This window comes from Capra hircus, chromosome 5 (assembly GCF_001704415.2).
Source record: "Capra hircus breed San Clemente chromosome 5, ASM170441v1, whole genome shotgun sequence".
NCBI classification, from domain to species: Eukaryota; Metazoa; Chordata; class Mammalia; order Artiodactyla; family Bovidae; genus Capra; species Capra hircus.
In genome coordinates this window covers 19,124,853-19,149,308 of record NC_030812.1, presented here as the reverse complement: position 1 = coordinate 19,149,308, position 24,456 = coordinate 19,124,853, and the positions used below count along the sequence as shown (strand labels likewise).

Genomic DNA, 24,456 nt, shown 5'->3' with positions numbered 1-24,456 from the left:
ATCTCCTTTTTAGGAATCAGTGAAGTAAAAGGGACTGGAATGGGTGAATTTAACTCAGATGACCATTATATCTACTACTGTGGGCAAGAATCCCTTAGAAGAAGTCAAGTAGCCCTCATAGTTAACAAAAGAGTCTGAAATGCAGTACTTGGATGCAGTCTCAAAAATAACAAAATGATCTCTATTCATTTCCAAGGCAAACCATTCAACATCACAGTAATCCAAGTCTATGTCCCAAAGAGTAAGGCTAAAGATGCTGAAGTTGAATGGTTCTATGAAAATCTACAAGACCTTCTAGAACTAACACCCAAAAAAAGATGTCCTTTTCATTTTAGGGGACTGGAATGCAAAAGTAGGAAGTCAGGAGATACCTGGAGTAACAGACAAATTTGGCCTTAGAGTACAGAATGAAGCAGGGCAAAGGCTAACACAGTTTTGTCAAGAGAATGCACTGGTCATAGCAAACACCCTCTTCCAACAACACAAGAGAAAACTCTATACATGGACATCACCAGATGGTCAACACCGAAATCAGATTGATTATATTCTTTGCAGCTGAAGATAGAGAAGCTGTATATAGTCAGCAAAAACAAAACTGGGAGTTTACTGTGGCTCAGATCATGAACTCCTTATTGCCAAATTCAGACTTAAATTGAAGAAAGTAGGGAAAACCATAGACCATTCAGGTATGACCTAAATCAAATCCCTTATACAATAGAAATGACAAATAGATTCAAGGGATTGGATCTGATAGAGTGCCTCAAGAACTATGGATGGAAGTTTGTGACATTGTACAGGAGGCAGTGATCAAGACCATCCCCAAGAAAAACACAAAAAGGCAGAATGGTTGTCTGAGGAGGCCTTACAAATAGCTAAGTAAAGGAGAGAAGCTAAAGGCAAAGGAGAAAAGGAAAGATATACCCATTTGAATGCAGAGTTCCAAAGACTAGCAAGGAGAGATAAAAGCCTTCCTCAGCGATCAAGTCAAAGAAATAGAGGAAAACAATAGAATGGGAAAGACTAGAGATCTTGTCAAGAAAATTAGAGATATCAAGGAAACATTTCATGCAAAGATGGGCTCAATAGAGGACAGAAATGGTATGGACCTAACAGAAGCAGAAGATATTAAGAAGAGGTGGCAAGAATACACAGAAGAACTATACAAAAAAGATCTTCATGACCCAGATAACCACAATGTGATCACTCAGCTATTACATTCTGAAATGCAAAGTCAAATGGGCCTTAGGGAGTATCACTATGAACAAAGCTAGTGGAGGTGATGGAATTCCAGTTGAGCTATTTCAAATCCTAATGCTGCGAAAGTGCTGCACTCAGTACGCCAGCAAATTTGGAAAACTCAGCAGTGGCCACAGGACTGGAAAAGGTCAGTTTTCATTCCAATCCCAAAGAAAAGCAATGCCAAAGAATGTCAAACTACCACACAGTTGGACTTATCTCACACATTAGCAAAGTAATGCTCAAAATTCTCCAAGTGAGGCTTCAACAGTATATGAGCTGAGAACTTCCAGATGTTCAAGCTGGTTTTAGAAAAGCCAGAGGAACCAGACATCAAATTGCCATCATCGAAAAAACAAGAGAGTTCCAGAAAAACTTCTGCTTTATTGACTATGCCAAAACCTTTGACTGTGGATCACAGCAAACTGTGGAAAATCCTTAAAGAGATGGGAATACCAGACCACCTTACCTGCCTCCTGAGAAATCTGTATACAGGGCAAGAAGCAACAGTTAGAACTGGAAATGGAACAATCGACTAGTTCCAAATAGGGAAAGGAGTATGTCAAGGCTGTATATTGTCACCCTGCTTGTCTAACTTACAGGCAGAATACATCATGAGAAATGCTGGGCTGGATGAAGCACAAACTGGAATCAAGATTGCCAGGAGAAATCTCAATAACCTCAGATATGCAGATGATACCACCCTTACAGCAGAAAGCAAAGGTGAACTAAAGAGCCTCTTGATGAAAGTGAAAGAGGAGAGTGAAAAAGATGGCTTAAAGCTCAACATTCAGAGAACGAAGATCATGGCATCTGGTCCCATCACTTCATGGCAAATAGAAGGGGAAACAATGGAAATAGTGAGAAACTTTAATTTCTTGGGCTCCAAAATCACTACAGATGGTGACTGCAGCCATGAAATTAAAAGAAGCTTGCTCCTTGGAAGAAAAGTTATGACCAACCTAAACAGCGTAATAAAAAACAGAAACATTACTTTGTGATAACGGTCCATCTAGTCAACGCTGTGGTTTTCCCAGTAGTCATGTATGGATGTGAGAGTTGGACTGTAAAGAAAGCTGAGCACCAAAGAATTGATGCTTTTGAACTGTGGTGTTGTAGAGGACTCTTGGCAGTCCCTTGGCCTGCATGGAGATCCATCGGTCAATCCTGGAGGAAATCAGTCCTGAATATTCATTGAAAGGACTGATTCTGAAGCTGAAGCTCCAATACTTTGGCCACCTGATGTGAAGAACTGACTTATTAGAAAAACCCTGATGTTGGAATGGATTGAGGGCAGGAGGAGAAGGGGGCAGCCTAGGATGAGATGGTTGGATGGCATCACCAACTCGATGGACATGAGTTTGAATAAGCTCCGGGAGTCAGTGATGGACAGGGAAGCCTGACATGCTGCAGTCCATGGGGTTGCAAAAAGTCGGACACGACCGAGCGACTGAACTGAACTGATCTCTTCTATTGTAGCCATTCTAATGAGAGTGTAGTAATATCTTGTTGTCGTTTTAATTTGCACTTTCCTGGTGACTGTGGATTTGAGCACCTTTTTATACATTTATTAGCCATTTGTATATCTTCCCGTATGAAGTGCCTATTTAAGCCCTTTGCCTATTAGCCTCCTGTGTTTTCTTGACTTTCCTTATTGATTTGTTGGGTTCTTTATATATTCTTTGTTATATGTTGGATAACTGTATTGTGAATGTCTTTTTCCTCTCTGTGGCTTACCATTTTATTTGCTTAGTGATGTCTTTCAGTGAGTAAAATTTCTTAATTCTAGTGTAGTACAAATCATCATTCTTTTAGTATTTTAGTAATTTTCATGTGTTATTTAAACAATCGTGCCTACCCCAGTGGCCATGAATATTTTCCCCTAAGATCTCTTCTAAACGCTTATCGTCCTGCCTATTGTATTTAGAGCTGTAATCCATATGGAACTATTTTTGTGTATAGTACAAAATATAGGAGACATTGTCTTTCTCATTGTGAATACCCAGTTGATCCACCATGATTATTGGCTAGCCCATCCTTTTCTCACTGTCAAAATGACCGTTTTCTTAAATCATAAGATACTCCTGTTCGGAATCCTTTAGTGGCTTAGAACTAAATACACACCTCTCACGTGGCTTCTTGCCGGCATCTGCTTCCTTCTTGGCTTCCATCCCTGGTTGTCTTTTTCTCCCTGTCCTGGCAGACGTGCTGGCCTCCTTGCTGTCCCTCAGACTGCCAAATTCATTGCTGTCTCAGGCCCTACATGTATGTAGAGTCCTTCTGCCTGGAGTGCTCTTTGTTCATGTCTCAGCCTGAACCGCTTCTCATTTCCCTCAAGTCTCTGCTCAGATGGGGGTGTCCTTTCCTTAAACAGAACCACTCACCACTCTGTATAACATTAAGAAAGGGAAAAAGGTATAAGCTTCCATTATAAGTACAAGAGACATGATTATAACATTAATTAACACTGCTGTATGAAAATTGCTGAGGGAGTAAGTCCTAAGAGTTCTTATCACAAGGGAAAATTGTTTTTTCTATTTCTTTAATAAGAATTATGAGATGATAGATGTTTGCTAAATCTATTGTGGTAATCATTTTATAGTGTATATCTCATAACTGGAAGAAAAAAAGAATAAATAGTATATAAAAGTCCTCTGAATATGTATGACATTACTCATGAACTATCTCCTATTCTATTGCAGTTCCATGAAATTGTGTCTTATTTCCTTTTGTAGCTCTTGTGTATAGTATAATACCTTAGAACTCGAGTCCTAAATATAACACATATGATAATTCATGGTTTTCCCTGTTTTGTCACATTAGCCACAAATAATTTGAACCTGATTTATTTAATAATTTGATGAATTGTGATGGAACATCAGCTTTTGTACTATAAGAAAAAAAAGGGGGGGGTAGTATGCAGCTTATAAACTCATTTTAACTATTTTACATGGAAACAATGCATAGACCAAGTTCAAATGAATTTTATCTATGGCTGAAGAACTTAGAAGCTTTTCAGAGCTTCAGAGACTTTATGTTTCTCTTCTAAGAGTAATACTAATTGTATTTTGAGGTATTTTTTCCTGAACATTCTATAATATAAACTTAATGATTCTCACTGACCTGGTTTCTCTCACTGGGGCTATTTTGGGGGTGCAGGCATATATAAAGGGCTTCCCTGGCGGCTCAGTTGGTAAAGAATCCGCCTGCAATGCAGCAGACCTGGGTCAATCCCTGAATTGGGAGGACTCCCCTGGAGAAGGGAATGGCTACCCACTCCAGTATTCTGGAATGGAGAATTCCATGGATTGTATAGTCCATGGGGTCGCAGAATCGGATATGACTGAGCAACTTTCACCTCACTTCACTTCAATGCATATATAACATTTGGTTTTGTGGCAGGAGTTAGATCTGTCTTTCATTTGTTTACTTCTTGATCAAAGGCATTTATTTCCACTATTTATCCCATTTGTCTTCCTTTTCTTAAAGCCTTAAGGTGATGTCTGAAACACATGATTCTTTTATTAATTGTAGGATGTCATAACAGAGCACAAAGTGGGTTTTAAGCTTAACTTATCTAGCTATAAAAGGCATTACTGGTCAGTTAACAAAACTGGAAAACATTTGGTCAGTTAAAGTACTGTCACTGATAAATTTTGTGAAGTTGATTGCAGTCTTGTTGGTATGTAGAAGAATAGCTTTATTCTTAGAAATATACCCTTAAGTATTTAGGAATAAAGGTGCCATGGTGTTGAATTTACTTACCCCAAAATGGCTTAAGAAAAAAATTGTGTGTGTGTGAGTGTGCGCATGTGCATGCACATGCATGCTTGTGTACAGAAAAAGAGAGAGTGAGCCCACAAGAAAATTATAAACCAAATGGGGCAAAATAGTAACAACAGGTGGATCTGGTAAAAAGTATGTTAATGTTCATTATACTGTTAATGTAACTGTTCTGCAACTGTGAAATTATCTCCACATGAACAGTTGAAAAAAATCATCTCCAGCCCCCTCAGGAGTAGCATGCAGCACTTACGACACAGAGATTAAGTTACTTTCTCAGTCACCCTGAGAGAGACAGAACTGACCCCCAGTCCTGTGTCTCTGTTGCACTGAGCTGCCTTTTTTTAGTAAATAGTCATTGAGTCCTAACCAAATACAGGGGCCACTAATCCTGCTGTATGGCTACATAGGACACAGCCACGCTTGCGTGTTAGTGATGTGGCTTTGGGTTTCTTTTTAAAATATTTTTGCCATTACCTGGTCTGTCGTGCCACCTCCAGCCTCTCTGTTACCCGGACATCTTGTTATTAGATACCCCGCCCATTGTAATGAGACATGCCTGTGTTTTAACACACAGTGATCTTGTTCTTCTGTTTCTTAATAGCTACCGGCTCTTGGGATACATTTCTCATGCTGTGGAGCCTCAGGCCGCAAGCTAGAGCTTTCAGATACGTGGGTCACAAGGACGTTGTCACCAGCCTGCAGTTTTCCCCACTTGGAAACTTACTGGCATCAGCTTCACGAGACAGGACCATCAGACTCTGGATCCCTGACAAGTAAGAGCAGAACAGCTGCTACGCGGTGGGTTTGGAAATGTAAAAGATAACTGGGGTTGAGATTCTGTCCCTCTTGGACTGCCTAACCCCCCAGTTACGTGTACATCTTTAGTCTAAGACACAAACGAGGCATACTGGCCTGGTGAAATTATTTCATACTGTTTTCCCCTCATCTTGAACTCATAATTGTGTCTTCTGTTTGAAAACTATTTCTAACCATGGAAATATGCTTAATAATGTCTGAAGTGTTTTTGTAGGACAGGCGGTTAGGGAGGGTGATGGTTATCAATCCCTTTATAAATCTCATGTAAGCTTTAGATCATCTCCCCAGAGAGATACACGTTGGACTGCCTCACCAAGATTTTACAGTTTATGGTAACTCAGATGATAAAGAATCTGTCTGCAATACAGGAGACCCAGGTTCGATCCCTGGGTTGGGAAGATCCCCTGGAGAACAGAATGGCTACCCACTCCAGTATTCTTGCCTGGAGAGTTCCATGGACAGACGAGCCTGGTGGGCTACAGTCCACAGGGTTGTAAAGAGTCTGACATGATGGAGCAATTAACACTTTCACTTTCAACCCACTACCTTTCCAAACCCTAGCTGATATCCATCTATTTTAAGCTGTTATTGAGCCTTGATTATTTTAAAAGTCTTTAAACTCTTAGTTATGTAGATTTCAAACATGTATGAAAATAGAGTAGATAGCATGACAGCTCCCCACCATAACCATCCACCAGATTGAGGAGCTCTTCAGAGTTCGGTCAGTCTTGTTTCATCTGTCCTCCACCCCCTTTTCTTCTGGGATGTGTACATATCAGATCACTTCAGATAATAAGAAATGTTTGCCTTCACTCTGTCGGGGCGGGACTTGATCTGTGGTTCGTGCCTGAATGGGCCCAGGCACTCCCAAATAAATGAAAGTTCCTGAAGCATTTCCCTGCCAGAGGACACTTGTTTTTCCCTGCCACTGCCTGAAGGAAACTCCAAACTGAGCAATCTGAAGATTATCTCAAGGCAGGACAACACTACTGAGGAGAAGTGACATGTTGACATGTTCTGACACTACAGATAGCAGTGTAAGAGGGAGCTGTAAGGAAGAGAGACTGGCTCAGGGTCTAAAAGGGAAAGCATTTTTTAAAGCCTTGACTTTGAGAATTTTGGACTAGTGGTTTGCTGTTTTCAGCACAGCCTCCATCTCCCATTGCTATTTTGGGGAAAGCTCAGTGAGTAAAGCACTGGGTAGACGAGCTAAAAGGACATGGAATCATTCATTTTCACTGCCTGATCTAAGCACCACAATTAGGCTTGTATAGATATGTCTACTTCCTCTTCCTAAATCATATCTCAGCAGGCCAGGGCAACAGTGGATCATGGCAATGAGAAGGAAACTGATGAACCAGTTATCTGTTGCTGCATAATGGTCCCCAAACTTAGAAGCTTGACAGTAGGTATCATTTTCTCCCAGTTGTAGGGGCTGTCTGGACGATTTATCCCACTGCCCCGGTAATGTGGGCCGTTACGCAGCTTCATTACACTGGCAGCTGGGCTGGCAGGTCCAGTGCCTCCCTCAGATGCCAGTGGCCTTGGTGTTGGCTGTTGGCTGGGCGCCTTTGTCCTCCACATGCCCTTTCTGCAGCAGCATAAAAGGACTTCCTTGCAGCATGGCAGCTGTCAGACAATCTAGCATAACCAAAGCCGAAGCGGCTAGACTTCTTTAAGGCTGGGCCTGGAACCTGCCCAGTGTGCCTTCTGCCACATCCTGTCGGTCAGTCAGTCACAACAGTAGCCTGACTGCAACTCGAGATTTGAAGGAGGAGAAATTGGTGGATTCTGCCACTGGTGGGGAAGAGTGGTGTGTGTGCCTGGGGGAGAGAGGAGCTGTGGGCAGCCAGGTGAGCAGACCGACACCACAGCTGTTGATCAGAAGGCTGAGTAAGGCTAGCAGGAGCGAGCTGGGAAGCAGGTGTGGCTGGCGTTGGTCACGGTGGGCAGTCACGAGAATTCGGGTAGAAAGGGCAGGTACCTGTGTGGGAGGTGGACAGACTCTGTTAAGGCAGGTGAGGAGCTAGAAACCAGCTAAGCACCAGCACAACAAACACTGGGCACTCCTATCTTGGTTTCTTACATACTTCCTGTTGGGACGGGATCTGGATTCATCAGTTGGACCTGCCTATTGCCAAGAACTGTTGTCATGAACTCCTTATTGCCAAATTCAGGCTTAAATTGAAGAAAGTAGGGAAAACCACTAGACCATTCAGGTATGACCTAAATCAAATTCCTTACAATTATACAATGGAAATGACAAACAGATTCAAGGGATTAGATCAGATAGACAGAGTGCCTGAAGAACTATGGTCAGAGGTTCATGACATTGTAGAGGAGGCAGGGATCAAGACCATCCCCAATAAAAGAAATGCAAAAAAGCAAAATGGCTGTCTGAGAAGGCCTTACAAATAGCTATGAAAAGAAGAGAAGCAAAAAGCAAAGGGGAAAAGGAAAGACATAAGCATCTGAATGCAGAGTTCCAAAGACTAGCAAGGACAGATAAAAAAGCCTTCCTTAACAATCAGTGCGAAGAAATAGAGGAAAACAGCAGAATGGGAAAGACTAGAAATCTCTTCCAGAAAATTAGAGATACCAAAGGAACATTTCATGCAAAGATGGACTCCATAAAGGACAGAAATGGTATGGACCTAACAGAAGCAGAAGATATTAAGAAGAGGTGGCAAGAATACACAGGAGAACTGTACAAAAAAGATCTTCACGACCCAGATCATCATGATGGTGTGATCACTCACCTAAAGCCAGACATCCTGGAATGTGAAGTCAAGTGGGCCTTAGAAAGCATCACTACGAACAAAGCTAGTGGAGGTGATGGAATTCCAGTTGAGCTATTTCAAATCCTGAAAGATGATGCTGTGAAAGTGCTGCACTCAGTATGCCAGCAAATTTGGAAAACTCAGCAGTGGCCACAGCACTGGAAAAGGTCAGTTTTCATTCCAATCCTAAAGAAAGGCAATGCCAAAGAATGCTCAAACTACCACACAATTGCACTCATCTCACGCACTAGTAAAGTAATGCTCAAAATTCTCCAAGCCAGGCTTCAGCAATACGTGAACCGTGAACTTCCAGATGTTTGAGCTGGTTTTAGAAAGTGCAGAGGAACCAGAGATCAAATTGCCAACATCTGCTGGATCATGGAAAAAGCAAGAGAGTTCCAGAAAAACATGTATTTCTCTTTATTGAGTATGCCAAAGCCTTTGACTGTGTGGATCACAATCAACTGTGGAAAATTCTTCAAGAGATGGGAATACCAGACCACCTGACCTGCCTCTTGAGAAGCCTATATGCAGGTCAGGAAGCAACAGTTAGAACTGGGCATGGAACAACCGACTAGTTCCAAATAGGAAAAGGAGTACGTCAAGACTGTATATCGTCACCTTGCTGATTTAACTTCTATGCAGAGTACATCATGAGAAACGCGGGACTAGAAGAAACACAAGCTGGAATCAAGATTGCCAGGAGAAATCTCAATAACCTCAGATATGCAGATGACACCGCCCTAATGGCAGAAAGTGAAGAGGAACTAAAAGCCTCTTGATGAAAGTGGAAGAGGAAAGTGAAAAAGTTGGCTTAAAGCTCAACATTCAGAAAACTGAGATCATGGCATCTGGTCCCATCACTTCATGAGAAATAGATGGAGAAACAGTGGAAACAGTGTCAGACTTTATTTTTGGGGGCTCCAAAATCACTGCAGATGGTGACTGCAGCCATGAAATGAAAAGACGCTTACTCCTTGGAAGGAAGGTTATGACCAACCTAGAGAGCATATTGAAAAGCAGAGACATTACTTTGCCAACAAAGGTCCGTCTAGTCGAGCTATGGTTTTTCCAGTGGTCATGTATGGATGTGAGAGTTGGACTGTGAAGACAGCTGAGCACTGAAGAATTGATGCTTTTGAACTGTGGTGTTGGAGAAGACTCTTGAGAGTCCCTTGGACTTCAAGGAGATTCAACCATTCCATTCTAAAGGAGATCAGTCTTGGGTGTTCTTTGGAAGGACTGATGCTAAAGCTGAAACTCCAATACTTTGGCCACTTCATGTGAAGAGTTGACTCATTGGAAAAGACTCTGATGCTGGGAGGGATTAGGGGCAGGAGGAGAAGGGAATGACAGAGGATGAGGTGGCTTGATGGCATCACCGACTCGATGGACATGAGTTTGGGCGAACTCTGGGAGTTGGTGATGGACCAGGAGGCCTGGCGTGCTTCAATTAATGGGGTCGAAAGAGTTGGACACGACTGAGCGTCTGGACTGAACTGAACTGATTGCCAAGAGGAGTGGCTGTTACAAAGAAGGCAGACAGGATAGATGTTCTGAAGTGTGGAGAGCCCAATAAAGATCAAGGCAGATTCTGTGATACTGACTACCCTTGGCTTCCTGGTCACATTAGATGCCAAGTCTTTAGTTTGTTTACTCTAGGCCTTATACTGAAAATCAGCCCATGGTGTCCTCTTGACTTCTACTCATAGAACATTCCCTTGAAACCTCACTGGACTAGTCCCTGAATGCTCCCTCCTATATTATTTTCATTATTCCTGGTGAAATACCACATATCAGGTGATGGAGATTTATGACAGAGTCGCCTCTGCCTTCTACAAACCACTGGAAGGGAAAGCCAGGAGGGATCTAAGAACCATTTAAGGATCGACTCTTCCCAGCAGAATTCAGCAAAGCATACTGAGCTCTTCTTATGTGCCCAACATTGTGCTAGATGCTGGTCTTTTAAAGATAAGTAAGCCATGATTCCTGTTCTCAGAAAAATTACTGCCTAATAGGAGAGAGGCAGATCTATTTTATAATGAAGATTACTGTATAATAAGCAAAATAGACACAGCAGATAGAGAACAAGTAAGCCTATCTGGGTTGGTGAAAGGCAGGGTAAGAGGAAGCAGTCAGGCTAAGGAAGCAGCAAGTCCAAAGCCAGAGGCGTGTTTGAGGCAGTGTGGTTGTCTTAGGGTACAAAGGTTAGTGTAGCGGCAGGTGGTCTTGCCAAAGAGCTTGGGCATTGTACTTTTTCTTGGAGAGCAGCCGATGACACATTTACACTGGGGTTTACATGGTTAGAATCATACATTTAGCAAGTCTATAAACACAGTATGTAGGTGACTGGAGGGGGATAAAAGATTAGAGCGGGGAGACCAGTTAAGAGGCTTTTGCAGTAATCTAGGTGAAGGATACAGAGGGTGTGTATATCTGTCTTAATATGAGCACAGCTGGGATGCAAAGAAGAGGAGGGATTCAGAAGATACGCAGGAGGTGATGGCAATCTCACTGTCACTAAATAGGCCTGCTGACCCCTTGGATACTGGGGAAGAGGAGGAGCTGGGTGTAACTTCTAGGCTTCTGCCAGTTCTGCTGCCTAATCTTTTTAACACACTTGTGGCAATTTTTCCCATAAGGCACCACTTGTATAAATGTGACTTTCTGAATGGAAAAAATTGCTAAGTCTAAATGTGGTATAAAGTGAAAGTACCTTGGGAAAATGGAAACGCTGACACAAAGTAGCATTTCCCAAATGTCACCATTTACCCCCAGTTCCATCTACTAGCCTGCCCCCAAATTATTTCAGTAGTGTTCTTGCTGCTTCTCCTTAAATGCCACACATTATTTTCACCTTTTTTTTTTTTTCTATTCTCTTTTCCGCACCCTAGCCAAGAAAAAGAAAGAAGGTATCTGAAATTTCAAGGTGTTGAGAATCGAAGTCTGTTATTACCATTGATCTTTTGTTTTGCTTGTGAATGTAAGATTGGGCTCAGACGTGAGCAGGGTCGTAGGTACACCCCAGGGGTCTCAGTTCCCATTGCTGGTGGGTCAAAACAGGAGCGTCAGATCACCCAGGGACGTTTTTTGCCGAGGCATATGACACGGAGGACATTTCTTCCTTCCCAACCCAGACTGCCAGCCCAAACTTTCGTGTCAAAGTTTGAAAACACTGCCTTAGAGCTCCTTATTTAACAAATCTTAGCTTTGCTAGGTTGCAGTTTATTTAAACTATATATTGCGGTCTCTAGAGGAACAACAGGAACTTAAAATACATGGTAGAGATTTGTTCAAAAATATTATTTCCTAGCTTCCCGTTAAAACAAACTCAGCAAATGAATTTCCGGGTCGTGACCACCAGGGTCTCTCTCTTCAGTGAACAAAACTGGCTTAAATGGTTCTGATGCAGAGTGCAATTCAAAACAGCCTTTCCACACTTTCTGTCAGTTTTTATGAATTAAACTATTGTATATGTTTCAAAATCTGTATACTGATGAGATCGTGATTGTAATTAAATCCTGTTATAAATATTAAACTATTTATTTCCAGGAGAGGGAAATCCTCTGAATTTAAAGCTCACACAGCTCCAGTTCGAAGTGTGGACTTTTCAGCTGATGGCCAGTTTCTTGCCACAGCTTCTGAAGACAAATCTATCAAAGTATGGAACATGTATCGCCAGCGCTTCTTATATTCCTTGTACCGACACACACACTGGGTTCGCTGTGCCAAGTAAGTGCAAAGTTTCACCATAATGTTTCCATATGGTTTTTCCTGCTGCAGTCTGAATTTTACCCCCAAATCCCAGAAAAGGGGATTGAGGGCAAATTCATTCATTCATTATTTATTCCTTCATCAAATGTTTATTGTGTGCCAGGAATAATAATAAACAAAATGGTCAAAAAGTGCTGCTCTCATGAAGCTTATGTTCTGGGGAGGGGAGACAGAGAATAAGCAAATGGGAAACTCGATATGGTAGTAAGTGCTATAGAGCTGCTGGCTTAAATAGGGTGTTCAGCAATTGCTCCCAGAGAGGGTGACCTTTGTGCAGAGACCCGAGGGAGGGCAGGGAGTGAGAGCTGAAGATGTTTGGGAAAGGAATGTCCTGCATAGAAGAAACAAGAGTGAAAGCCCTTGGGCGGGAGCTGGGTGGCCATGTGAGGCAGAGCAGGAAGGCAGGGGTGGTGGGGAGTGCAGGAGAGTGGAGGAATAGCCCCAGTGGACAGGCGGAGTAGGTGAGCCACTGGAGCCTGTTCCTCTCTCTGACTTACAGTTTAATGGGATCCCCCTGACCACCGTGTGGAGAGCAGACCACCAAAAGTCAGAACAGAGCTGGGAAGTATGGGCGATTGCCCTTGTTCTCATCCCAGTTTGGTCCGCGGTGGTGGCTGTGGAGATTTTGAGGTGTGGTCGGAATTTAGATTATTTATTCAATTGACCCTTGAATAACGTGGGTTTGAGCTGCAGGGGTGGTTGGTTGAATCCACAGACACAGAGCTGTGAATATGGAGGAACCTTGGATTCCTAGGGTAAACCAAATTCCACATGGGGTTTTCACTGTGCAGAGGGTTGGTGCCCCTAACCATGTTGTTCAATGGTCTACTGCAGTTGTTAAAACCAAAAGTACTTGCTGTCTAATTGGATGGGATGAGAGTGAGAGGAACCGAGAATGACTCCATAACCTTTGGCAACAGTCTATTGGGACAAGTGCTATTAGAAGTGTTATTAGCATCTGCTAACAGCCAGGGAGCCCGCTATTCCTAAGACACACTGCTACAATACTTAAAATATGTATCTCCTTTCCTTATCGAAATTGGCCTGGGAGGGAAGCACTTTTGTTTTACATTCCTTATTTAAAGTGTGATCTGAGCTCTTTTTTGTTGATTGATCTATTTTACTGGCATGACTTTGCATTTAGAGGGCTGGCATGAGATAGTCCAAGTCTTATTTGAACCTGTACTGCTGAGGGACACCGTGCTCAAAATACTGATTTGAGAATGATGCTGATTCTTTCAGAGGAGAGTGGAGCTGTGAGAGGAAGACAGAAATTGCTGTCTAATTACATGGTGTGGTTTCAGAATAAAGCCATACTTGGAATTATTAGTAAGGGAAGGGGAGGAGAGGAGGAGGGAGACAGAGACGTGAGCCTTAAAACATTTCCTTTCACCCTTTTTAAAAGGCACTTTCCATAGGAAGTGATAGTGAAGCAGAGTTTGGAAACGCAAGAGTGGTCCTTGCATACAATCATGTGTACTCATAATATCTGTTGTATCTCCAGCCCCAACACTGCCTTCGTTTTCAGCATCATTATCCGTTATGGAGACTTTTGCAATAAACCTCCACCATTAATTGAGGCTTTGTTCATTTTCTCAAACTTATGTTCTCTTTGTGCTTCAATTTGCATTGTTTCTATTGGCCTATTTTCAAGTTCAATCGTATTTTTTCCTTGCCGTGTTCAGTGTACTATAAGCTTATCCATTTCTCTGAGATTTTCCATTTGTTTGCTCATTATGCTCATCGTTTCCTTTAAATTCTTGAACGTATTTATAATAATAGTTCTAAAGCCCTTGTCTCTTATTCCAATATTTATGTCATGTCTGAGTCAAAACTTTTGCTTGTTTATATTTAAATGTTTTATTGTATGCTCAAACATGGCTAAATGTTTGAGAGTATGTTATTCTATCATCTTCTAAAAAGTGTTGATTTTTGTTTTGGTAAGCTGTTACATTTCTGCTGGCCTAGCTAGACTGTGATGAATACAGACTTTTTAGGGTGGATCTAGAGTGGCCTTTACTCTTGGACTTCAGTACTCGTGGCCTTTCTAGGGCCTCCACTGAATGCCTGGAGTGTTCAACCAGATCTGTTGAGAACTTGGACATGCCTCGGTACTGTGTACCCTAAGGAAGCTTTGTTTGACTCTCAGTCTCTGTTGTTTTCTTCCGGTTCTTCTTGTCCTGAGCCTTATCATGTTTGTATTTGATCAAAGACTCAAGACTTGGGCAGATTTGGAGGTATTTCTGCTCTTCACAGGTCCTCTTATCAATCCTGCCCTCAAAATTCCAGCCCTTCAGCAGTTCTGAATTCTAACTGCTATTTGTCTGCCCAGTGAGACTGCAGCTGCTTCCTTGGGCTCTGTGTCCTTAAGCCATGTCTGGAAAATGCTCCCAGGTAGAGATTTGGGATGCATTTGGTGCTTATCTCATTTATTCTCTCTCTCAAGCTTCACAGCCCTGTTCTGTCTTTCATCGAGTGCCTAAAATCAATCACTTCAGATATTTTTCTGAGTTGTATGATTTTTTTTTTATAGTAGGGGAGTAAGTCTGATAATGATTACTACCCTTACTCAGAACGGGAAGTTTTGCCAAAGGAATTTAGTGGAAACTTACACAAGCCGATTTCAAAATTCGTATGAATAAATTAAATGTCCAAGAATAACCAAGAAAAGAATGACCAGAAAAAATTGAAAGAAGCTTGTGTAACGGGCTCCTAGAACACAGTATAAACTTGTAGAAATTAAAATAAGACAGTCATGGTACCAGATTAGGAAAATGGGTCATAGAAAGTTCAGGTGCAGATCTACGTATGTTTTCTGATAAAGATGGTATTTCCAATCAGTGGTGAAGTAGCTGAATAGTTGCTAAAATATTAAGATAATATTAAGTAGTTATTTAATATATTAAAATGTATGTATGTAGTTCAGATAATTAGATTTCTATTTGGAAAAATTTAAAGTTAGATCTGTATTGCACACCACACATTTCCAAAAATTATAGATGAATTAGACAGCTTAACATTAGAAATAGTCTAAGTGATACTGCTTTTCCTTCCAGTGCATTGACAATATATTTAAACGAATGTAGAGGGTCGACAGAGCAATTATTTCTCCCTTAAGTATTTGAATTTTAAGTATGTCGTAGACTTAAGTAATTTAAATTCAATGTCTTATTTCTGTGCCCCGTACTTACTGTGAGTTTGTCCCTGGGGCCCAGACTCACCCCATGTGGCATAGAGGTGGTGCCCGTTAGTGTAAGAACAGATGAATAGCTGTGTTTTCTAGGCTAACTATTGTTTCAATCATACATCTTGATTCACAGAAATATATTTTTTTAAGATATGTTATCTATTGGGAGATATATTCATGCTTTAAAAATAGAAATTAGCATAGTCTTTTTAGAAATCCATTTGTAAAATATATCAGGAGTCCTTGTTACAGTGAGTTCACAACTGGAAATCTATCCTAAATAGATTTATTCAAATTCTTATTCAAAGAAAAAAATCTGTATTTAAAAATACTGCTTTCAGTGTAATTTTTTTTTTCAGTGTAATTTATAATGATGAGAACTTGCAAATAATCAAGTTCTCCAACTAGAGAAAGCTAGTTAAATAAACTTAAATGATTTTATAGCTATTAAAAGAAGATATGTAAGTAGTGACTTGAAAATATGTTTGTGTTTGGGGTAACAGGGGCAATATTCAGAACTCGTGATTATAATATAAAAATCTACACATAAGATAAAGTTCCTGCATAGACACAATATTAAATGATTTTGTTTGAGTGATGGTGCTATGCGCTGTTTTTACTTACTATATTTCCCAGCTTTTTTAAACATGCAGTTTGTCTTTAATGAGTAATGACGAAAACATGTCTTGTTTGATATATCTACATATGCAGGTGAGAAATACTTATTTTTAGTGGCAGAAGAATTTTTCTAAAAGTTCAATATTTAAAAATAATGTGTGCTGTGGGCTAACTTGTGTTTATTTAAGGTATCCTCAGTCAAAAATTAATAGAGGCCAACGAAACGACTTTTCCAACATTGTTTCTCTAGCATTAGCTTTCACGGGGAAAATCTGACGATAATTTTCACTTTTTGGTTGTGTTACAAGTGATCTTTGATCCTCTGAATTGCAAAGACTTTTCTGTATTTGGGTAAACTATATATAGTATAAAATTTACCATTGAACCAATTTTCAAGTGTATAGTTCAGAGGCATTAAGTACATTCACGTTGTGCAGATAGTTCACACAAGTTTTACACCTCAGCTTTCCCTGACTGTGTGTGTGCACGCCCTCAGCTGTACAGTCGCGTCATTGACCATAACATGTAGTCCCAGTCCCGTTGAAAAGTTTTTTAATGCTCTACCTATCTTCCAGCAACACAAGAGAAGACTCTACACGTGGACATCACCAGATGGTCAACACTGAAATCAGATTGATTGTATTCTTTGCAGCCAAAAATGGAGAAGCTCTATGCAGTCAGCAAAAACAAGACCGGGAGCTGACTATGGCTCAGATCATGCACTCCTTATTGCCAAATTCAGACTTAAATTGGAGAAAGTAGGGAAAACCCACTAGACCATTCAGGTATGACCTAAATCAAATCCCTTGTGATTATACAGTGGAAGTGAGAAATAGATTTAAAGGACTAGATCTGATAGAGAGAGTGCCTGAAGAACTATGGATGGAGGTTCATGACATTGTACAGGAGGCAGGGATCAGACCATCCCCAATATAAAGAAATGCAAAAGAGCAAAATGGCTGTCTGAGGAGGCCTTACAAATAGCTGTGAAGAGAAGAGAAGTGAAAAGCAAAGGAGAAAAGGAAAGATATAAGCATCTGAATGCAGAGTTCCAAAGAATAACAAGGAGAGATAAGAAAGCCTTCCTCAGCGATCAGTGCAAAGAAATAGAGGAAAACAACAGAATGGGAAAGACTAGAAATCTCTTCCAGAAAATTAGAGATACCAAGGGAACATTTCATGCAAAGATGGACTCCATAAAGGACAGGAATGGTATGGACCTAACAGAAGCAGAAGATATTAAGAAGAGGTGGCAAGAATACACAGGAGAACTGTACAAAAAAGATCTTCACGACCCAGATCATCATGATGTTGTGATCACTCACCTAGAGCCAGACATCCTGGAATGTGAAGTCAATTGAGCCTTAGAAAGCATCACTATGAACAAAGCTAGTGGAGGTGATGGAATTCCAGTGGAGCTATTTCAAATCCTGAAAGATGATGCTGTGAAAGTGCTGCACTCAGTATGCCAGCAAATTTGGAAGACTCAGCAGTGGCCACAGCACTGGAAAAGGTCAGTCAGTTTTCATTCCAATCCTAAAGAAAGGCAATGCCAAAGAATGCTCAAACTACCACACAATTGTACTCATCTCACGTGCTAGTAAAGTAATGCTCAAAATTCTCCAAGCCAGGCTTCAGCAATACATGAACTGTGAACTTCCTGATGTTCAAGCTGGTTTTAGAAAGTGCAGAGGAACCAGAGATCAAATTGCCAACATCCACTGGATCATGGAAAAAGCAAGAGAGTTCCAGAAAAACATGTATTTCTCTTTATTGACTATGCCAAAGCCTTTGACTGTGTGGATCACAATCAACTGTGGAAAATTCTTCAAGAGATGGGAATACCAGACCACCTGACCTGCCTCTTGAGAAACCTATATGCAGGTCAGAAAGCAACAGTTAGAACTGGGCATGGAACAACCGACTAGTTCCAAATGGGAAAAGGAGTATGTCAAGACTGTATATTGTCACCCTGTTTATTTAACTTCTATGCAGAGTACATCATGAGAAACGCGGGACTAGAAGAAGCACAAGCTGGAATCAAGATTGCTGGCAGAATTCTCAATAACCTCAGATATGCAGATGACACCACCCTAATGGCAGAAAGTAAAGAGGAACTAAAGAGCCTCTTGATGAAAGAGGAGAATGAAAAAGTTGGCTTAAAGCTCAACATTCAGAAAACTGAGATCATGGCATCTGGTCCCATCACTTCATGGGAAATAGATGGGGAAACAGTGGAAACAGTGTCAGACTTTATTTTTGGGGGCTCCAAAATCACTGCAGATGGTGATTGCAGCCATGAAATGAAAAGACGCTTATTCCTTGGAAGGAAAGTTATGACCAACTTAGACAGCATATTAAAAAGCAGAGACATTACTTTGCCAACAAAGGCCTGTCTAGTCAAGGCTATGGTTTTTCCAGTGGTCATGTATGGATGTGAGAGTTGGACTGTGAAGAAAGCTTAGTGCCAAAGAATTGATGCTTTTGAACTGTGGTGTTGGAGAAGACTCTTGAGAGTCCCTTGGACTGCAAAGAGATCCAACCAGTCCATTCTAAAGGAGATTGGTCCTGGGTGTTCATTGGAAGGACTGATGCTAAAGCTGAAACTCCAATACTTTGGCCACCTCATGTGAAGAGTTGACTCATTGGAAAAGACCCTGATGCTGGGAGGGATTAGGGGCAGGAGGAGAAGGGGACGACAGAGGATGAGATGGCTGGAGGCATCACCAACTTGATGGACATGAGTTTGAGTAAGCTCCGGGAGTTGGTGATGGACAGGGAGGCCTGGCGTGCTGCGATTCATGGGGTTGCAAAGAGTCGGACATGAATGAGTGACTGAACTGAACTGAATACTTAGTACTAGGGGCTTCCTTGTGATTCAGCTGGTAAAGAATCCACCTGCAATTCGGGAGACCTGGGTTTGATCCCTGGTTTAGGAAGATCCCCAGAGAAGGAAACGGCTACCCACCCCAGTATTGTGGCTTGGAGAATTCTATGGACTGTATAGTCCATGGGATCACAAAGAGTATTTGAAACAAGATAAAGAGTAGGGAGCAATGTTTGAAGCAAAGCGAACAGCATATGAGGGAACACCTGGGGCAAGAACAGAAAGAAGAGGGGTGTGGTGCCAGGAAGTGTAAGGTGATGATGAAGAGACAGGAGGGCAGATGCTGTGGGCAGTTTTTCCCATGAAAAAATGTGACACCACCAAAGGGTTAAAAAAAAAAAAAAAAGATTTACAGATTGTTCTCTATTGTGGAGAATGAAACATCAGCAGGGCCTGTTAGGATCTGAAGAGGCAGGGTCTGATGATGGACTGGAATGTGACAGTGAGTGGAAGACATAGGAATCGTGCTTGATTCCTAGATTTCTGGCTTGAGAAATCATTTACTGAGAAAAGGAACACTGGAGTTTGGGGAGGAAGATGAGTTCAGACTGGGACAAGTACAGAGTCAGTGCCTGCAGCATATCCAAGAGGAAGTGCTTGCTAGGCAGTTCTCCTTACGGGTGGAAATCCCAGGAGAGAAGTCTGGGCGTGTAAATGGTAAATGATCCAACAATAATTAGCGTGTTTCACAGTACACCTAAATCTTTTTGAATCTCTTTCATCTGCTTTTTCTCTCTCAGCAGTTATAGGAATGAATTCTATCACTGCGATCAACAGATGGTTTCTCTTCTAATGCTACCCAACACTTAAAAAAACATGAATGTTTTGCTTATTGCCTTGAACTCCGCCTTCAGTATGTAAACCCCAAATCCCATCAAAGCAAACTTGGAGGCTGCCAATTTTTTTTTTTTTTTAATGAGTCTATGAAAGTTTTGTAAGAGTCGGACCCGACTTAGCAAGTAAACCACCACATGAAAGTTTTAGGCTTGAATGCAGTTCAGACTCTCTCATTATCCAGACAGAAAACAGTGGCTTGGGTCGTTAGGAGCTCCATAAGGTTACATATCTGGGCAGCTTCAGAAATGGCCTTAAAATTCAGACTCTCTACTGACCTGGCAGTCTTATTTTCACTGCTTTTCACTGTTTTCCCCTCCTATTGAATAGCTGCTGGCTTCAGAGTACCACTTACTAACTATTTGTTTCTTAATGGACATGGAACAATGCCTACTTTGGTCTCAGAGCCCTGAGGGCCAGAAATGTAAGTTTGGTTTTTGAGAATATATTTCCTTTCTATGTTTTCTTTGTTCTTTCCTTCTCTTCCACTGTTTCCTTTCTGTCCTCTCTTATTTTAAATTCTTTTTTTTTTTTTTTAATCTCCTGTGCAGTTGGAGCCTTGGGTGTGGCTGATACTGGATGCTTAGTAAATCTCCTTCAGCCTGTGAAGTCCAGGTTGGTCCTTAGGGACCATAACTAATTCCTAAACGTTGCTTATCTAACTCTCAAATTAAACTATTTCCTTCTCCTGCATGGAGGGCTGATAGTTGAGTCACAAGCTCTCATCTCAGAAGGCTTAGCCCTTCCTCCATGCAGCTAATTGTCTGGCAGGGGTGGGGATTGTGTGCCCTTGTGTTTTTTCCCCTCAGCTTTATTAAGATATAAGGTGTACAGTGTGGTGATTTGATACATGCATGTATATAGTGGTTTTTATAGAGTATTTAGTCTAATGATAAGAATTATCCAAATGAGAATTTTGATTTCTTATGAATGCACTTTAAAACTTCTCAGGGTTCACAGATCTGTTTGGCTCACTGTTGAATAAGTAACTCAATCACTGTGCTTATGGACTACAATTTTGCATATAGTTTTAGAAGCTCCATAGATTCAAAGTTAAAGAACTCCTGTTATATAACTTGGGCTACTCTCAAGGACATGTGAACCAGTTTTTCTATCAAAAAGCTCTAGAATTTCCTCCTTTTCTCCAAAGTACATTTTAAGGGATTAAATAAGAAGTAGTTAACTTCTCAAATGCCTTACAGACAGTTCACATCTGCTGATCCATTAGTCACCATTGACTAATATTCATCTTGGTAACATACTTGCTGGAAGTCTTAAAAGGTGGTTGGGTGGTACTGAATTAGAGAGTTAGAAATTTGTTAATGTCTTGGTAGAAATTTTATATCCTCAAAATTAATAACCCTGTTAGGTATTATTTGAACCCTCACACCAAAAAAAGGACTGTCATTTTGTGATTAAAGACAGGGCAAAGAGTAGCCTCTTTTATTGGTGCTAAACTATTTCTGATGTATCTAATTAAAAATGAAAGGGAGGAGAAGGCCAAATCGCCATTGTCACTTTCAACCCTTCCAAAGACAAAAAAAGCTTCCCAGGTGGCACTAGTGTTAAGGATCCGCCTGCCAATGCAGATGGTGCAAGAGATGCGGGTTTGATTCTTAGGTTGGGAAGATGCCCTGGAGGAGGAAATGGCACCCCATTCCAGTACTCTTGCCTGGAAAATTCCATGGGCAGAGGAGCCTGGTGGGCTGTAGTCCGCGGGGCTGCAAAGAATTGGACATGGCTGAGGGACAGCATACACACAAGAGACAAAAAGAAACTACAGAGAGTATATGCAGGGGTTGTAATACCGTGTCCAGAGCATGTTCCTGAGCCCCCAGAGCATGTTTCTGAGCCCCGCCTCAGCCCCGCCAAGCTGGAGGTAGAAACATCCTCTCTGTACCAGCTCATTTCATTCCAGCCAGCTCCTCCACTCCTCACTTATCTGAAGTTCACATTGTCTTCATTTCATTTCTCCATCGCTGGGGAAATTTCTCCCAGGCTATAATTCCAGCTGCTCAGGATGAATTTTTGGCTAGTCCAGGTAACATTCTTTTCCTTATTCACAAGTTCCTTCTGGGGAGCTTCTAGTGACTAATGGGCACCTTTTTGTTAAAAAACTTTTTTCTTACCATTATCTAAAATTATATTATTTGTGTGCCTTTCCTCCCACCTAGAATGAAAGCCTCCTGAAAGCAGGGGTCTTATCGGTCTCATTCACCATGATATTCCTATAACCCAGGCCAGCGCCCAGTGCCTGGTTCCCACAGGTGCTCAGTAAATATTTGAATGAGTCATTGAATGAATGTCTTTCCCACAGACTCCTCAAGGGCACTGATGGGGCCTGGCAGCAGACACACAGATTTTTATTAAAAGATAGTCTGGTGGTCAGCCTGTCAAGCAGAACCCAGGCACTTAGCCTCCTAAGAGCATGGCCTTGTGGTTTGCTTCCACTTTAGAACTTTCTGTGGTTACAAAGAAGCCACACAGAACTTCCTGTGCTCTGCTTTGGCCAGTAAGACAAACTTTCCTTTCTGCCAGAGTCTTCAACAGAGTGGCCGAGCGGTTTGGCTCTGGAGCCAGACTTCCGAGTTCAAATCTTCCTGGCTGTGTGACGGGCAGTTCCTGTTCCTTTACGTGCCCTGGTTTATTCATCTGTCAGTTGAGGCCAGCAGTAGCCCTTGTTTGGTAGGGTTATTTGGAGAATTAAATGAGTTGTTTTAAGGAAAGTGTTGAGAACCATTCTAGCACATAGATGCTCAGTTAATACTGGCAGGATAAATGAGGTTGGTGGTAGTGGTGGGCGTGGCAGTGGTTGTATTTGGCCAATAATGTCATGGTGTGGATTTGTGCTTTGTACTTTGCTTGCACCTGATCCTTCCGTTTTATTACGTTTTTCATCATTGCTTTCTTAAAATGTAAGAACTGAGTCATCTCTTAGAAATAAAATTTAAAATGTTCGTATTAAGTAATTCTTTTAAAAAGATAGCATATTAAGAAACACACTCTGACTTCTTGCATTAATTATTTATAATTTGATGCAAACGTTATTTTCATGGAGATACTGAATAGGTTTTTCTTCTCCAGAATCTATACAAAATAAGTTTCATCTCTTTGGAGTGTTTCTATAATACTGTCATTCACATTTGAATCTTCCTAACATATTTTCTAAAGGAAAAGATTAATACGTTATTATAAAATCAAGCTGAACTGCCCAGTGTGGAAGATATTTCCTTGCAAGTTTATTTCTTTGAATTTTTAAGGACTATTTCACATAGAATTTAATTATGCATCTCTGTCCTTTTTAAAATATGATGAACTCATAAATTCTAGATTGAAAGTTTCTGTTAGGAAGAATTAATTTTAGGCCAGCCTTAAGAGCAGGAGTTGGGAGGAGGGGATGGTGAGAGAACAAAAAGAAAAGCTTTCAACTATAATCCACACCCTTACTTAGTTGATGACTTTTATAGTAATCTGGGCCAAGAGGGAAACTACAAATAAAATTGAAACATAATTGGTCTGTGACCTAAATCTGTCTTTTTTGGGTTTTGCTGTTGTTGAAGTATTAATAGCAAAATGAGTATTCATAGTTTCCTAATAGTTTTCACTTTGCTTTTGATCTTGTGCTCTCCTGTCTCCATTCGAAAAAGGCACTTAAGGCAGAAAAGCAACCTTGGAAAGGACCTTAAAGGGAGAGAGAGTATAAAAGCAGTAAGCAAGATGTCTGAGCATTTTCTCATTTGCCTTTAATGAGGTGTGTGGATAGCAGGTGTGCCCATGCAGGAGCGTCAGTTTTGTATGAATGAGCTATCCTGTTTTCAGTCCATTGAAGCTCTCTGGCCTCCCCTCATCCAGGAAGTTACAGGCTTGGGGAATCTGTCCTCCTGTCGATGATGAAGAAAGTTAGTCACTCAGTTGTGTCCGACATTTTGTGACCCCATGGACGCATTTTGCAGCCCACTAGGCTCCTCTGTCCATGGGATTCTCCAGGCAAGAATACTGGAGTCGGTTGCTATTTCCTTCTCCAGGGGGTCTTCATGACCCAGGGATGGAACCCAGGTTTCTCACATTGCAGGCAGATTCTTCACTGACTGAGCCCCCAGGGAAGCCCCTATTGCTGATACCATTCAATTTTTATACTTAAGATACTGGTCGTTGTCCTACAAAGAGCGTCACTACAGGGTTGGTAAGATGAGTAATACAGACTCTCTTGGGTCGTATGGATAACACCAGAAAATGACAGAAACAGAGAATATTTTTTTTAAAAAAGCATAAGCTATTTGGCTTGGAAGCAGTGCAGACCTAGAACAGATACCATAAAAGTAAATTATTTAAATAAAAGAATAAAAGGATACATTTGAATCAGTTCTAATGAGATGGATGAAACTGGAGCCGATTATACAGAGTGAAGTAAGCCAGAAAGAAAAACACCAATACAGTATACTAACACATATATATGGAATTTAGAAAGATAGTAATGATAACCCTGTAGCGAGACAGCAAAAGAGACACAGATGTATAGAACAGACTTTTGGACTCTG

General features: G+C 41.2%; 1 protein-coding gene across 2 annotated transcripts in view; it reads left to right on the top strand.

Annotated features, from left to right (window-relative positions):
* POC1B (POC1 centriolar protein B) overlaps window positions 1–24,456 on the top strand; it is a 107,763-nt gene that overhangs the window by 23,190 nt on the left and 60,117 nt on the right. For both annotated transcript variants that reach the window (XM_018047611.1, XM_018047612.1), the window contains exons 3-4: window positions 5,624–5,795; window positions 12,171–12,350. In XM_018047611.1, coding sequence (XP_017903100.1) covers window positions 5,624–5,795; window positions 12,171–12,350 — 352 coding nt within the window. The remainder of the gene's footprint in view (window positions 1–5,623; window positions 5,796–12,170; window positions 12,351–24,456) is intronic.